An 18,887-nucleotide genomic window follows, 5' to 3' on the forward strand; every position below is an offset into this window, starting at 1 on the left:
TGTGGCTCACTGTAGTCGCTGTTCTCGTCCTTGTTCCCGCTGATGGCTCCATCCGGCTGCATCTGCAGGAAGAAGCCCTGCTCGCTGAAGAGACGCGTCACAATGCCCTTCAGCTGCGGCTCTGCAACACACACACACACACACACACACACACACACACACACACACACACACACACACACACACACACACACACACACACACACACAGATATAGGAGTAGTTAGGATGTATTATTCAGCAGCTACATGAGCACCTCTTCACCTTCAGCTCTCCCTGCTCTAACACTGGATGAGTTTTATTCTGAAGTCTCTAACAGTCTCAAACTTCATCTCCTCTATTTTATTTAACTGCTATTATTTCTTCTTTCATTGTTCTTCTCTGATCTGATCGCCTCCACAATTGGACTCTCAGCATAACATAACAAAATTCCACTTTATTCTCAAGATTTCCGGACCAAGACCACCAGACCCAGGGACAGGTTTATACCACAGGCTGTAAGACTGCTGAACTATAGTACACACATCTATATATTATACACATCTATATATTATACACATCTATATATTATACACATCTATATATTATACACATCTATATATTATACACATCTATATATTATACACATCTATATATTATACACATCTATATATTACACACATCTATATATTATACACATCTGTATATTATACACATCTGTGTATTATACACATCTATATATTATACACATCTATATATTACACACATCTATATATTACACACATCTATATATTACACACATCTGTATATTATACACATCTGTGTATTATACACACATCTATATATTATACACATCTATATATTACACATATCTATATATAATATACATCTGTTATACATAATATATGCATCTGTCCATACCTCCTCATTCCACAGAGTAAAGTATTTAAATACTCTCAATGTATTCCACATCTGTATATACTTTGAAGATTTCTAATTCATGTTTTCTACATTCTTTTGTTGACATCCTGACTTCATTCTTAACGTTTCACTTAGTTTCTCAAAGTTCATTGAATAAAATCTAAGGTTTTATTCAATCCAACCTAACATTTCCAACCTTTGAACCTTCTTTTTGTTTAATCTTGTAAAAATGTAAACCTTTTTCTAAAGATTTGGTCACAATTTTATTACAATATTTGGGTCCTTATTCAAACTTAAACTACAAACTTCACACACTCTGGATATTTGTATTATATTCTCAAAGAGCAAAATAAATAATCTTCCTCTTCCCATGTATTCCATCTGAGGTAAAACACACACCTCAGAGGAGTTTCATCCCACGATACACACACACACACACACACACACACACACACACACACACACACACACACACACACACACACACACACACACACACACACACACAATGGTAAACACAGAGCTACTGAGGCTCCAGAGGACAATGTGGGCCAGAAGGTCCAAAAATACAGAGAGGCTAATGTGGAGCAGCGACTGAACTGAAAATACAGCCTGATTCCAACTGGAAGCAGTCCGACTCCTCTCTCAAACAACCTGAAGAGTAAAACATCTGGGGCTGAAGGAGACCTCATGTGATATCAGGCGTTTACAGTGTTCACAGCAGCACATCATTCTTTTCTTTAATTTACTGTCTTTGTGTTTCATTCTCTGAGCTGTAATATATATATATGTATATATGCTTTATAATCCAGTGTGTGCAGGAGGCTATATTTAAACGTGTGTGGGACTGTGTGAAAATATCTGAGAGACGCTGAGGTGGAAAATATCACGCTGCTTCCTGAAGAGCTGGAGATCATCAAACCTGAGCCTGACGACAGAAACACTGGCAGAGAGGAAGGTATTTACAGCAGCGCTGTTTCCTTTACGAACAAATAAACCAGCATCCTCTTTGTAGACGTAAAGGAGGTCGGATATTACCTTCACACAATATTAAAATACAATAAATTCTAAGGCTAATGTTCTCGAGGCTAATGTTGGGCTATAAAGGAACTACAGCACGGTCACATGACTTCACGTCACCACTGCTAAGCTAAAGGAGGCTAATGTTGGGCTATAAAGGAACTACAGCAGGGTCACATGACTTCACGTCACCACCGCTAAGCTAAAGGAGGCTAATGTTGGGCTATAAAGGAACTACAGCACGGTCACATGACTTCACGTCTCCACCGCTAAGCTAAAGGAGGCTAATGTTGGGCTATAAAGGAACTACAGCACGGCCACATGACTTCACGTCACCACCGCTAAGCTAAAGGAGGCTAATGTTGGGCTATAAAGGAACTACAGCACGGTCACATGACTTCACGTCACCACCGCTAAGCTAAAGGAGGCTAATGTTGGGCTATAAAGGAACTACAGCACGGTCACATGACTTCACGTCTCCACCGCTAAGCTAAAGGTGGCTAACGTTGGGCTATAAAGGAACTACAGCACGGTCACATGACTTCACGTCACCACCGCTAAGCTAAAGGTGGCTAACGTTGGGCTATAAAGGAACTACAGACCTTAAAGACGCTGAGTTGTCGGGTAAATGTGAGATCTGTTTGGTCACCTGGTTTCCGTCTGACGGGTCTCTTCTTGCCGCTGCAGAAGCGGACCTTGCTGAAGACGCTGAAGATGTGCCGCTCACACAGCGAGCGTGGGTCTTTGCTGGGACTGGTTCTCCTCTTGTTGGTGGCGACCTTCTCGCTGTTGGTCTCGCGGGCCTGACGCTTCTGTCGGATCAGGGAGCTGGCGATGGCCGCCGCCATCTCCCCGGGGACCCGAGGAGCGAATCTCTGAGGACGCTCGCTTCTTCAGGAAAAAACAGGGAACATCTCCGAGAGAGAAACGCGCCGGGCTGAACGTGTTACGGTCGCTCCATGGTGAGACAGTTGAAAAGCTGAGTTACGTGTCCGTGTTTGGAGAGGAGAACACTAGGAAACCTCAGAGTTAAAGGAATCACATCCTCAGTGTTTGATGCTCAGTCTCCTGCTAGACCACATCACCTCTGAGGGTTCTCAGATGAGAGAGAGGGAAGCAAGTCATAATGTGGAGAGTAAAGTCCTAATAATGCACAACAGCTGTCATTATTTGTTGGCCCTATGACCCCATCCTGAGGCGTCTGTCTCCAGCAGCTAAGGACTTATTCTGCAGCTGAAGAAATGTTAGACACGTTTTAAAAAGTGCAGGAAAGTGGTTTTGTCTTGCACGTCTCTCTCAAGATTTTCGTCCTCAAAGTGCAGGAAGTTGGAGCCTCTGCAGATGTGCAGAAAATAAAAAACGAACGCTCTGCTTGTCGACTTTGTTGCCTTTAATTATTGATCGACTCTGGATGAATAAATCAGGAGTTTGGAAGTTGAAACCTTCTTGGCTTCAAACAGCCTCGACTCCTCGTCTGAAACCCGTCATCCCTCTCCATCTGAGGCTGCTTCAGAAGCACATGGCTGCAGCTGATGCACGCTCAGAAGGTGCGTTAAAGGACCGATGCTCCGGCCATGAATGAAGACCACTTCAAGTATCTGGGGATGTGACGTCTTGTCCCGTTCACGCGTACATCTTTTAACGGCAGAAACGCAGCTACAGAAAGAAGAAAAGGTCCATCTAAACCCCGGAGCAAGGTGGAGATAATCCCACAGAAAGAATCCAGCAGCAGATTACACACAGTCAGTGTTCTGCTCTGTTTTACTCCTCCTCCTCCTCCTCCTCCTCCTCCTCCTCTCTGAATGATGCGAGGCTGAGAGATAACAGGAGAGAGAGACAGCGCTGGAAGAAGATCCTAAAAATATTCCTCTGCCTGATGTTTCATGCTGCTCCCACATCAGTCCACCTTCTCTGAATCCGCTCCCCGATCAGCTGGAGGTAAACAGCAAGAGACTCAAATCCAGATCAAATCCAGATCAAACCCAGATCAAACCCAAATCAAACCCAGATCAAACCCAGATCAAACCCAGATCAAACCCAGTCTGGTTTCAGGAGTTTTCTGCCTCATACCTGTGCTTTGGGGGGTTTTCCTCTCTGTGTCTCTTACATATGTAAGGTGTATTGTTGGAGGACTCTGGGACTGACCTGGAGCGGGGCAGGATTTTTGATTTCCATTCAGCCGGCTGGAGACTGAGTCTGGGAACATTGAGACGCTTCAGACGAGTTTTGGGTAAAAATAAAAAGCAACAAAAGCGTCTAAATTATTGTCTCATTGTCTTGTTAAACATTGTCCTCCAGTTGGGAAGAAGGAAAAGAACCTGAAGAAGAACTGGCCGAGTTTTTGGGGAAATGAGATGAGATTTAAGACCGTTTCCGATCCGAGTGTTTCCTGCATTCCTCAGTGTGGACAGGTGCAGTGGTGCAGGTGAGATGCTCCTGACCCTCTCGTCTCACGGTGCTTCACTGCTGGTTAAATGCATGTTCAAATCAAAGGTACGACCTAGTTCTGCAGATGGGAGACTCTCGCTCTGCTGCTCACGCACTTCCTGTCGAGGCTGAGACTGCAGCGTTACATAAACCCGCTTCACGCTCACTGCCCGATCAGCAGCATGCATCTGAATCATCCTCAGACCTCCATCAGCCGAGACCCTGCAGGAAGAGGAGACATCTGCAGGGGACACTGATCCCAGAGAGAGCTACTCCCAGCAGGCTGCATCCATCTCTACATGAGATTTCTCCACAGGCAGATTATAATTCAGGACTTGTGAATGTGAAATTTTTGTCATTGATTTTCCCCAAGTAGTAGATCCAGTTTCAAAATAATATTATAAAGCTTTATTTAAAAGTAAATGTATAACAAAAAATAAAACTAGATTATTTAAAATAAATATAAACCAACTATAAAATGAACAAAAGTACAAAATAAATTATAAAAACTAAATATGAGACGAATAAAAACATTATCTAAAATATATATTATTATTATTAGAATTCTTGGTAAGACACTCCGACCTCCCATTTTCCCACAGAGTCCCAAGGTCAGTGAACGCACCACTGAGTCACAGTGTCCCTAAACACACCACAGTGTCAGTGAATGCACCACTGAGTCACAGTGTCAGTGAATGCACCACTGAGTCACAGTGTCAGTGAACACAGAGTCCCAGGGTCAGTGAATGCACCACTGAGTCACAGGGTCAGTGAACACACCACAGAGTCCCAGGGTCAGTGAATGCACCACTGAGTCACAGGGTCAGTGAACACACCACAGAGTCCCAGGGTCAGTGAATGCACCACTGAGTCACAGGGTCAGTGAACACACCACAGAGTCCCAGGGTCAGTGAATGCACCACTGAGTCACAGGGTCAGTGAATGCACCACAGTGTCAGTGAATGCACCACTGAGTCCCAGGGTCAGTGAATGCACCACTGAGTCACAGGGTCAGTGAATGCACCACAGTGTCAGTGAATGCACCACTGAGTCACAGGGTCAGTGAATGCACCACAGAGTCAGTGAACGCACCGTGGCTGTATGTAGGCCTGTCTGAGAGATAACGGGGTCAGTTCTTTAATTATTTTCAGAGTATTTGCGTCCTACCTGCACAGGGACTGAGAGACAGAGGAAGAGGAAGAGGAGCGTCTTCATCACTCTCTGATCAGCTGCTCTCAGAGCCCAGTGAAGGTGCAGTTTGAGAGGACAGTCATGGAAAAACAGTTCTGACTTTTGATTTTATAGTTTTTTTTATGTGACTTGTTTTTGTAATATCTACTTTATTTTAATTTGAAACCATTTGTATTTATTTATCATTTCCCTTCTTTTTAATTGTAATGTCTTTCTGGTTTATTATTTAAATTTGTTTAATTCATTTAAATGTGTTTATTATCCCATTTGATTCATGTTTGTATTTTTCTGACTTTTTTGTAAAATGTGTGTTTATTTTAATACGACTTGAAACGGTCTGGTTTATTTTTAAATTCCCCAACAAATACAGATGTTATTGTTATTGCACAAGAGGCCGTTAGTGTGCACACAGGCGCAGCATCACAGCTGGAGGTCCTGACCTTAAAGTCCTGCTGAATAATGACACACACACACACACACACACTTTCAGGGTGTTAATGAGCTGTGGTATCGATGGTGGTACTGCTATTACTTCAGTCCTTTGTGTGTGTGTGTGTGTGTGTGTGTGTGTGTGTGTGTGTGTGTGTGTGTGTGTGTGTGTGTGTGTGTGTGTGTAGTTCAGGTGTTTCCTGATCGATGGACAATGTGCCTCATCAGAGGGCAGCAGAAAGTCATAGGGAGACTTCAACCACCACAGAGAACACAAAGTACTCGAAGTACTCAGACTACTCGCAGTATTCAGAGTATTCGCAGTACTCGAACTACTCGCAGTACTCGAACTACTCGCAGTACTCAGACTACTCGCAGTATTCAGAGTATTCGCAGTACTCGAACTACTCGCAGTACTCAGACTACTCGCAGTATTCAGACTACTCGCAGTATTCAGAGTATTCGCAGTACTCAAACTACTCGCAGTACTCAGACTACTCGCAGTATTCAGAGTATTCGCAGTACTCGAACTACTCGCAGTACTCAGACTACTCGCAGTATTCAGACTACTCGCAGTATTCAGACTACTCGCAGTACTCAGAGGGATTTCATAGCGTCTCCATCAGACTCATGAGAATCACACAGGGATTTATTTACTGAAACAGATTCAGCAGCATTTCGAAGCAATAGAGATGACAGGTATTATCTATTCAAACACACACACACACACACACACACACACACACACACACACACACACACACACACACACACACTCACTCGGAGTGGGAGGCTGCATTGTCTCTCTCTGACTCATCTCTGGATGTGAAAGATAATCCTTATCCACTGAAACACAGACCCTGCTGACGGTCAACACACACACACACACACACACACACACACACACACACACACACACACACACACACACACACACACACACACACACACATAAATATGTTTATATAACTAAATGTACAACAATGTAATACAGTGCATTGTGGGTAATGCAGGCACCTGGGGAAACTGGGTCAGGAAAACTCGCTATACTTTAGAATAAGAAGTAAAATATGGACCTTGCACTACAGTAAGTGATGTCCCACAGCTATAGGAGGGAGAAGTGCATTGTGGGTAATGTAGTCCGGGGGGGGGGGGGTGTTAAGAATAATAATTAAATTAAAACAAAAATATGAATTTATTTATTTATGAAATTAGATATAAATATAAAGGTCAATCTGGATTTTGTACTTCAATGTAAAACAACAATAAATATACAAAACATATTTAAGTCACAATTTATCAAATTAGATGTGCTTAATGCCGGACACTTTAAATAAAACACATGTAAAAGCTTTAAATAGATTCATAAACTAATCATGCTAAAGTGAGTATTGTACGGATCAATAATAATTGATGTTATTGTTTTTATGAAGCATTATTATTTACTGTTACAAAGCATCAGGGAGGCTGACAGGCTGGGGAGGAAGGCCACAGACTCATCCCACCTCGGCACAGCACTAACAGCTGGGAACTCCTTTGTGCCTGTAGCCATCAGACTGCACACCAAGGGGTTCACCATGAGACCCCCTGACAGTAACCGGACTGCACACCAAGGGGTTCACCATGAGACCCCCTGACAGTAACCGGACTGCACACCAAGGGGTTCACCATGAGACCCCCTGACAGTAACCGGACTGCACACCAAGGGGTTCACCATGAGACCCACTGACAGTAACCGGACTGCACACCAAGGGGTTCACCATGAGACCCCCTGACAGTAACCAGACTGCACACCAAGGGGTTCACCATGAGACCCCCTGACAGTAACCGGACTGCACACCAAGGGGTTCACCATGAGACCCACTGACAGTAACCGGGCTGCACACCAAGGGGTTCACCATGAGACCCCCTGACAGTAACCGGACTGCACACAGAGGGGTTCACCATGAGACCCCCTGACAGTAACCGGACTGCACACCAATATCTTTAACAATACTCGTTACTTATCTGGATTTTTTTGGGGGGTTTTAGAATTTGTATTTTAATGTGTGTTTGACATCCTGAGTGAACCTGTCCTGTTTTTCCTCTCCTCTGCTGTGCTTAAACACTTGAATTTCCCCACAGGGATTAATAAAGGCACATCTGATCTTATATGAATCAGTCAACACCAGGGAAAGTACTCTTACATTATATACTTTATATACATTTGAAATATATTTCAATTATTTATTTTGTATCAGGTTGTGACCTGAATTCTCAGTTCTATAAAAATAAACTAAATGACGCAAATGTATAAATATATATTTTTAAACATTTGCATTTCTAAAAGCTAAAATAACCTTTTGCACTCATTTAAAATGTTTAACATTTTAGAAATAATATTATATAATAAGATAAAATATTTAATCCAAGTTTTATTATTAATAAAAAATCAAGTGTGAAGACTGGAGACACGGCGCCCTCTGCTGGAGGCCAGCCAGACTGCAGACACATATTTAATACTACTACTGATAATACCACAAGTACTAAGTAATACTGATAATACCGCAAGTACTACTACTGATAATACCGCAAGTACTACTACTGATAATCCCACAATTCCTAATAATGTACTACATGATAATACCTACGATAATACAAGTACTACTGATAATACCACAAGTACTACTACTGATAATTTATAATACACAAGTACCACTGATAATCCACATACTACACGATAATACACAAGTACACTACGATAACCACAAGTACTACACTGATATACCACAAGTTTTAAAATGCTACTGATAATACCACAAGTCTACACTGATAATACCACAAGCCACTCTATAATACCACAATACACTACTGATATACCACAAGTACACATATAATACACAGCTACTATGATAATACCAAGTACTACTACTGATAAACCACATTTCTACTATGAAACCACAGTATATACTGAATACACAATACTACTACTGTAATACCAAGACTACTATGAAAAAATACCACAATCTACTACTGATAATACCACAAAAGTACCTTCAACTGATATACCACAAAAGCACTACTACAAAAATACCAAAAAAGTTAAAATACTACTGATAATACCACAAGACTACTACGATAATACCACATACTACTACTGTAATACCACAGTATACTACTGATAAACCACATATACACGATAATACCAAAATGTATAAAAAACAGAATACCACAATACTACTACTGTAAACCCAAGTACTACTATGTAATACCACATACTACTACTGATAATACCACAGTCCTGATAAATACCACAAATTTCATACTGATATACCAATACTACTACTGAAATACCACAATACTCTACTGATATACCACAAGTATACTCTGATAACCACAAGTACTACTGATAATCCTCAACAACACTACACTTAATACCACAAGACACACTGATAACCACAAGTCTACTACTGATAATACCACAAGTACTACTACTGATAATACACGTCTACTATGAAAACCACAAGAATACGATATACCACAAGTACTAACGATATCCCAATACACTACTATAACAAATACTACTCGAAATACCACAATACTACTGATATACCAAGTACTATATGAAAACCCAGACTATATGATATACCACAATACTACACGATAAACCACAATACTACTAAATACACAAGTACTACTACTGATATACCACAAGTACTACTACTGATAATACCACAAGTCTACTACTGATAATACCACAAGTACTACTACTGATAATACCACAAGTACTACTACTGATAATACCACAAGTACTACTACTGATAATACCACAAGTACTACTACTGATAATACCACAGTCCTACTACTGATGAATACCACAGTACTACTACTGATAATACCACAAGTACTACTACTGATAATACCACAAGTACTACTACTGATAATACCACCAGTATACTACTGATAATACACAAGTAACTACTTCTGATAATACCACAAGCCTACTACTGATAATACCACAAGTACTACTACTGATACTACCACAAGTACTACTACTGATAATACCACAAGTACTACTACTGATAATACCACAGACTACTACTGATAATACCACAAGTACTACTACTGATAATACCACAAGTACTACTTACTGTAATACCACACAGTACTACTACTGATAATACCACAAGTACTACTACTGATAATACCACAAAGTACTACTACTGATAATACCACAAGTACTACTACTGATAATACCACAAGTACTACTACTGATAATACCACAAGTACTACTACTGATAATACCACAAGTACTACTACTGATAATACCACAAGTACTACTACTGATAATACCACAAGTACTACTACTGATAATACCACAAGTACTACTACTGATAATACCACAAGTACTACTACTGATAATACCACAAGTACTACTACTGATAATACCACAAGTACTACTACTGATAATACCACAAGTACTACTACTGATAATACCACAAGTACTACTACTGATAATACCACAAGTACTACTACTGATAATACCACAAGTACTACTACTGATAATACCACAAGTACTACTACTGATAATACCACAAGTACTACTACTGATAATACCACAAGTACTACTACTGATAATACCACAAGTACTACTACTGATAATACCACAAGTACTACTACTGATAATACCACAAGTACTACTACTGATAATACCACAAGTACTACTACTGATAATACCACAAGTACTACTACTGATAATACCACAAGTACTACTACTGATAATACCACAAGTACTACTACTGATAATACCACAAGTACTACTACTGATAATACCACAAGTACTACTACTGATAATACCACAAGTACTACTACTGATAATACCACAAGTACTACTACTGATAATACCACAAGTACTACTACTGATAATACCACAAGTACTACTACTGATAATACCACAAGTACTACTACTGATAATACCACATGTACTACTACTGATAATACCACAAGTACTACTACTGATAATACCACATGTACTACTACTGATAATACCACAAGTACTACTACTGATAATACCACAAGTACTACTACTGATAATACCACAAGTACTACTACTGATAATACCACAAGTACTACTACTGATAATACCACATGTACTACTACTGATAATACCACAAGTACTACTACTGATAATACCACAAGTACTACTACTGATAATACCACAAGTACTACTACTGATAATACCACAAGTACTACTACTGATAATACCACATGTACTACTACTGATAATACCACAAGTACTACTACTGATAATACCACATGTACTACTACTGATAATACCACAAGTACTACTACTGATAATACCACAAGTACTACTACTGATAATACCACATGTACTACTACTGATAATACCACAAGTACTACTACTGATAATACCACAAGTACTACTACTGATAATACCACAAGTACTACTACTGATAATACCACAAGTACTACTACTGATAATACCACAAGTACTACTACTGATAATACCACATGTACTACTACTGATAATACCACAAGTACTACTACTGATAATACCACAAGTACTACTACTGATAATACCACATGTACTACTACTGATAATACCACAAGTACTACTACTGATAATACCACATGTACTACTACTGATAATACCACAAGTACTACTACTGATAATACCACAAGTACTACTACTGATAATACCACAAGTACTACTACTGATAATACCACATGTACTACTACTGATAATACCACAAGTACTACTACTGATAATACCACATGTACTACTACTGATAATACCACATGTACTACTACTGATAATACCACAAGTACTACTACTGATAATACCACATGTACTACTACTGATAATACCACAAGCACTACTACTGATAATACCACATGTACTATTACTGATAATACCACAAGTACTACTACTGATAATACCACATGTACTACTACTGATAATACCACAAGTACTACTTCTGATAATACCACAAGTACTACTACTGATAATACCACAAGTACTACTACTGATAATACCACAAGTACTACTACTGATAATACCACAAGCACTACTACTGATAATACCACAAGTACTACTACTGATAATACCACATGTACTATTACTGATAATACCACAAGTACTACTACTGATAATACCACAAGTTCTACTACTGATAATACCACATGTACTATTACTGATAATACCACAAGTACTACTACTGATAATACCACAAGTACTGCTACTGATAATACCACAAGTACTACTACTGATAATTCCACATGTACTACTACTGATAATACCACAAGTACTACTACTGATAATACCACATGTACTACTACTGATAATACCACAAGTACTACTACTGATAATACCACATGTACTACTACTGATAGTACCACAAGTACTACTACTGATAGTACCACAAGTACTACTACTGATAATACCACAAGTACTACTACTGATAATACCACAAGTACTACTGCTGTTGTGTAATACTGCTGGGTAAATGTAGTTTGGTGGTACAGTCCAGCACTGACTGAAGTACATCTTGTTGACGCAGTAATTATAATTCTTCACGAACATTACGGAGATATCTCACTGATGTCTTTCGTTTCTTAAGGACAGTTATCCAAACCCCCGGATCACTGCTGACGCTAATTCATTGAAACATTCGGCTTTAAATATTTGTTGGACATTTGATTTATATTGTTTTGAAAATGTATTTATATTTGAATAATGATGATGTGTTGTATTTGTAGAGGTTTTCTGGAGGTGCTTCACAGTGCTACGGGGAGAAAGGAGATATTTCATCAAATACATTAAAAAATCATTTAAAAATTCAACTCTGGAGCTGAGAGTCAGAACGACAAGAGAGAGAGGTTCAGAGCATACAAGGTTTCAATACAAAATGAAGCACAGTCAGGGAAACGCGGTGAGGAACAGGTGGGTCTTTCTTGAAGAGGTCCTTAAGTCTTCTGGGAGCTGATTCCACAGACGGGGGGGCCGAGGGAGGAGAAAGCACGCTCTCCCATGCTGGCCAGCTTAGTCCGGAAACAGCTGGGAGATTGGTGCTGGAGGACCTGAGGGTGCGTGATGTCTGTGAGTGTTGTGTACTCAGCAAGTCCTGTAGGTAGGGGGGGCCTGTGTGGTCAGTGGCTTTGTAGACCATGGTGAGGACTTTGTAGTTGATCCGGTGGGTTAAGGGAGCCAGTGGAGTGAGTGGAGGAGGGGGGTGATGTGTTCTGAGTTGCGTGTTTTGGTGAGTATCCAGGCGGCACTGTTTTGTACACACTGCAGTCTCTGAGCTGTTTCTGTTGGTAGGCCAGCAAGCAGAGAATTGCAGGAGTCAATGCGGGAGGGGACAAAGCCATGGATCCTGTTTGCTGAGCGACTGTCGCATTTTGGAGATGTTCCTCAGGTGGGAGTACGAAGCTTTGCAGACGTTTGATGTGTGCTTGGAAAGAAAGGGATGAGTCCAGTTTCACGCCTAGGTTTGTGACAAGAAGGGAAAGGACTGGAGTGGCCATCGATGAGGATTTGAGGGATGTCTGCTTTCAGTAATGGACGGGGTGTTCCAATGAGAATGGCCTCTGATTTGCTGCTGTTTAGTTGGAGGGAGGTATTTCTCATCCAGTGATGTATGTGGTGCAGGCATCTGGAGAGCTTTGAAAGTGCTAGATGTTTATCGGGGCAGTTTGGAGGGAAATCTGTGTGTCATCAGCATCTGTGTGGAAGAGTATGTTATGGCTCCTCAGTATTTGTCCCAGAGGCAGCATGTAAACTAAAAAGAGAAGTGGCCCCAGGACTGACCCTTGGGGGACACCAGAGGTAACGCAGTGTGTGTTGGAGGTGTTTTTTCGGACAGATTCCTGTCTTCCTGAGAGGTATGATCTGAAAGAGTCCAGAGCCTTGCCAGTGATTCCCACCTCCTTGAGACGCTGACACATGATGTGAGGTTCAACAGTGTCAAATGCTGCTCTTAAATTCAGCAAGATGAGAAGGCTTGGGGAGCCAGACTCAACCGCCATCAGCAGGTCATTTAGGACCCTCACCAGAGCCGGTTCAGTGCTGTGAGATGGTCTGAAACTGAGCTGGTGAGAGTTGAGTCGTTCATGAAGCTGGCGGGCCACAACTTTTTCCAGAACCTGCCAAGAAAGGCAGGTTTGAGATGGGGCGGTAGTTTGAGAGTACCTCAGGATCCAGGCTGTGTTTCTTCAGGACTGGTTTGATGGCTGCCTGCTTGAAAGTGGGGGGAACCTGACCACTCAACAGGGATTTGGTCATGATGGTGGTGGCAGTGGGAATAATGGAGGGAGAGCAGGCTTTCAGTAGTGAGGTGGGGATTGGATCTCGGGCGCAGGTGGAGGAGGTCATATCTGAGATGAGTTTTGAAAGATCAGCTTGCGTCACCTCCGTGAAGCACTTCAGGGTTGGTGAAGTCGACAGCGTTACTTCAGGAGGAAAGGGAGACAGGTTGATTTGGGGAGGCTTTGGTGATGTTAAGCCTGATGTTGTCGACTTTCGTTTTAAAAAGGTCCATAAAGCGGTCGCAGTCCTCAGTTGAGGGCGTGGTTGATGAGGCTTCACTAGGCTTGAGCAACCGGTGTGGAGAACCGGTGCTTTGGATTGTACGATTTGTCTCATCAGACTGGAGTAGCAGGCTGACCTGGTTGCTCTCACTGCAGTGGAATAGGCCTTCTGGTGATCTCTAAAAGAGAGCAGCTGGACAGTTAGGCCAGTTTGCCTATATCTGCGCTCAATCTTCCGACCCTCAGATTTCTGGGCTCTGAGCTGGTCAGTGTACCACGGGGCAGAGCGATGGAAAGACACCATTCTGGTCTTTCATGTGCCAACCTGTCTAGACACTCATGCAGGGTGTTATTATATCGGAGCACATGCAGCATGGGGCCTGGATAGACCGGAGAAGAGAGCAGATGTAAGCTGACTATGGTCCATGTCCTTGGTCTTACGGAAGGTTATGGTAAGGAACCACTCGGTTAGGCATGACATCCAGCAGCACCATCCGGTGCTCAGACATGCCAATATCCAAAGTGTGGGTTTTGGTAACCGTGACATCACCAGTGATGGCAAGATCAAGGGTGTGGCCATGTTTATGGGTTGGCTCGTGTATATGTTGGGTAAGAGGGAGACAGTCCAGGAGGCTGAGGAAGTCGGTGGCCAGTGTGCATTTAAGAGCATCCACGTGAATGTTAAAGTCCCCTGGATCACCAGCCTGCTGAAAGTAGGGCATACAGTAGTGAGCAGACCTGAGAAGAGATGAAGGTTTTATTTGCCCTTGGTGGTCTATAGACAGAGGTGATTTGAAGGGGTTCTGGAGCAAGGCATTGAGCAACTAGACACTCAAATGATGGGAGTTCAGCAATCTGGATTTCAACCAGGGAAAAAGTGTCCCGATAAATCAGTGCTAGCCCCCCACCCCGCCCAGAGTTGCGTGCTTTCTCAAAGTATTTGCATCCTGGAGGTGTAGCCTCATTTAAGGAGAGCTACTCACCATTGTGATGCCAAGTTTCACAAAGGCATTTAAAACCAGTGATCTGTTGGTGAGAGACTGTGTGTTAGGGGAGGCAAGTTTGGCAGGCTTCAGCTGTTCAGAGGGGAGTGTGTGTTTTGTGAGGTAGGAGAGATTCCTAATAGTGTTATGAGCGGCAGCTTTCTGATGACGTAGATGAGACGCGCTGGTGCGTCCTGCAGTCCACAGGGAAGGAGTGGCGCTCCCAGAGTAAACGAACCGGCGTCGGGAACCTCAGTGGATATAACGCGAGCGTTGGTCAAGGCTATGGACTTTATTCATACGGATATGGCTGATGTCCCCGGGCGCTGCACGATAGCTGCCCACTGCTCCTAGTACTAGGATGGGTTAAATGCAGAGGACCAATTTCACTGTGTGTGCTCTGCTGTGTGCATGCATGTGACAAATAAAGAGGGTTTCATCCTCCGTTTCTATCTATCTATGTCACCGAAGTTGTAGCAGGACGCCGAAAGACGAGTGGGGTTAGCAGTGGGTTGCTATCTCAGCAGTGGAGGTTTTTAAGGTACAATTGCTCTCTTAGTACAGACTGACAGATTGGTAAGCTAATACAAAAGTAGCGTCAAAACTCAGAGACAGATACAAAAATGATAGGGTGTATTGCTGGTCTGTTATTGGAGCTGCAGTTCCTGTCAGTGGCCAGCAGAGGGCGGCATAGCAGCTCATGAACTCCTGAAGAGGTTTATTACCAGCTGAGGAGAAGGAGCTGAGGAGGAGCTGAGGAGGAGCTGAGGAGGAGCTGAGGAGGAGCTGAAGGTTCATCAGTGTTTAACTAGATCCGAGAGAGGCTGGATCACAGGAGCAGCTCTTCTCTGGCTCACTTGCAGACACCCTCACTGACTACAGTCGGTCCAAAACCCCTCTGCCCAACGCCCACATCACCCTGATGCTCTGACCACATCACCCCTATCCTCCACTGGCTCCCCATCAAACACACTTCAAGATTTACTCCTCACTTACAAAGCCCTCAACAGCCTACCTCAGTGAGATCATCCAACGAGAGCAACATTTCTCTGTGTGTGGGGAGAGGCTGCACACACACACACACACACACACACACACACACACACACACACACACACACACACACACACACACACACACACACACACACACACACACACACACACACACACACACACACACACACACACACACACACACACACACACACTTTGTTTTTAGGTTACGGAGCTAAAAATATGTGCTTTTTTCCGTCGACAGCAGAACTTTTAATCTGGACGCTCTGAATAAAAAGTGAGACTTACGTTTCCTTTTGGTTAATTACTAACGTGTGATTTTAATGTGTGTTATTACTCCCTGAATGAAGCGAGGGGGGACTTTATTAACTTTACATTTACCCTGACCACACTTTAATCATCAATGACTAAATGCCGCTGCATTGGGATCAGGGAGAGCGTTCGGTTTTCTGACGTTTGTAAGGGTCATTGAGGTGGACCGGGTCGCTCTGAAGAACTGAAACGTGATTCCTGTCAGTCACGACCAAAGCCTCCAACAACAAGCAGAATAAATACATACATATGTGTTAAACAAAAGAGGCAGCGTTATAACACGTGACATTTTTCTCACTGTTTTGTTTTTATTAAAGTTTAAAAGAATACCTGAAAAATAAAAATGAATCCAAAGAATTTTTTCTAAAATCGTAAAAAAATACAAATAAAAAGTAAAAATACGAAGAAATGTTTAAAAAAATCTATGAAATAAGGGTGGAAATTGCCTGAAAAATGTCTGGAAAATCTTCCTAAACTTCTTCTGTAAATAAACAGTATTTTATTTACAGTCTGTTGTTGTTTATCTTATTGTATTTACGTGTGTGTGTGTGTGTGTGTGTGTGTGTGTGTGTGTGTGTGTGTGTGTGTGTGTGTGTGTGTGTGTGTGTGTGTGTGAGTGTACATTTGTTTATGAATCCTAAGGCTTACTGAGTCAGAATGTCTGGATGAGTTTCTTCCGTGAGTTTGATTAGACATCACGTTTGTCTGAATTTGAATTTGCATTAAAGCAGGCAGCAGCGTGCGCAGACCCCCTGCTGAGGGCAGGTGTGTTTGCATGTTGTTTGCATGTTATTCTCACAGGAGACAAACCAGTCCTCTGAACAGCTGATCCTTCACAACCTCTCCTTAAGAGAGCAGGAGACTGGCAGACCCACACGTCTATAAACATATAAGATAAACAACAACAGGCTGTAAATAAAAGACTGTTGATTGCAGTGATTAACATTAAGATAGATGACGCTGTTTATGTCGACGGTACAGAGAAGGTGTTTTGCTTTTCATTTGTTTAGTTTTTTCAAAAATGTTTGTCCTTTTATGAAAGTTGTCCCTAAAAATGTTTCCTTTCATAAATGTATTTATTATTTTTCAAGCAATCTTTTAATCTTTAAACTAAAATAGTGAGAACATTACTTTGGGCCTGAAAACTCTTTAAACCTGATTTTTTTCCATTACTCTCCCTGGAGATTTCTCAGATCAAATATTACAGACTAAAGGATCTGCAGGTTCACTCAGAACCAGCTTTAGTTGCAGCTCTTTCACAATCAGCAGCAGAAAACTCAAAGAAAATGTGCAACAAGTCCGGAGAGAACGGTCGGAGAGAACAGTCGGAGAGAACAGTCTGAGGGAACAGTCGGAGAGAACAGTCAGAGAGAACTGTCGGAGGGAACAGTCAGAGAGAACTGTCGGAGGGAAGAGAACTGTCGGAGGGAACAGTCAGAGAGAACTGTCGGAGGGAACAGTCAGAGAGAACTGTCGGAGGGAAGAGAACTGTCGGAGGGAACAGTCAGAGAGAACTGTCGGAGGGAACAGTCAGAGAGAACTGTCGGAGAGAATAGTCAGAGAGAACTGTCGGAGGGAACAGTCAGAGAGAACTGTCGGAGAGAACTGTCGGAGGGAACAGTCAGAGAGAACTGTCGGAGGGAAGAGAACTGTCGGAGGGAACAGTCAGAGAGAACTGTCGGAGGGAACAGTCAGAGAGAACTGTCGGAGGGAAGAGAACTGTCGGAGGGAACAGTCAGAGAGAACTGTCGGAGAGAATAGTCAGAGAGAACTGTCGGAGAGAACAGTCAGAGGGAACAGTCAGAGAGAACTGTCGGAGAGAACAGTCAGAGAGAACTGTCGGAGAGAACAGTCAGAGAGAACTGTCGAGAACAGTCAGAGAGAACTGTCGGAGGGAACAGTCAGAGAGAACTGTCGGCGAGAAGAATCGGAGAAAACGGTCAGAGGGAACAGTCGGAGGGAACAGTCGGAGAGAACTGTTTCCGTAATCTATTCATCGTTTCCTGCAGAACTGTCTGTAAAACGTTGTGTCCAGACTCTAAAACAAGGACTTTCTCAGGTTCATTTCACACTAAAGTGAA

General features: G+C 42.2%; 1 protein-coding gene across 3 annotated transcripts in view; it reads right to left on the reverse strand.

Annotated features, from left to right (window-relative positions):
* LOC134880020 (fibroblast growth factor 12-like) overlaps positions 1-18,887 on the reverse strand; it is a 37,912-nt gene that overhangs the window by 8,198 nt on the left and 10,827 nt on the right. For 2 of the 3 annotated variants that reach the window (XM_063906679.1, XM_063906678.1), the window contains exon 2: positions 11-121. In XM_063906679.1, coding sequence (XP_063762749.1) covers positions 11-121 — 111 coding nt within the window. Of the gene's footprint in view, positions 1-10; positions 122-2,568; positions 2,768-18,887 lie in introns of those variants that run through there. The other variant, XM_063906677.1, reaches the window with a different exon arrangement.

Source organism: Eleginops maclovinus, chromosome 18 (assembly GCF_036324505.1).
Source record: "Eleginops maclovinus isolate JMC-PN-2008 ecotype Puerto Natales chromosome 18, JC_Emac_rtc_rv5, whole genome shotgun sequence".
Taxonomy (NCBI): domain Eukaryota; kingdom Metazoa; phylum Chordata; class Actinopteri; order Perciformes; family Eleginopidae; genus Eleginops; species Eleginops maclovinus.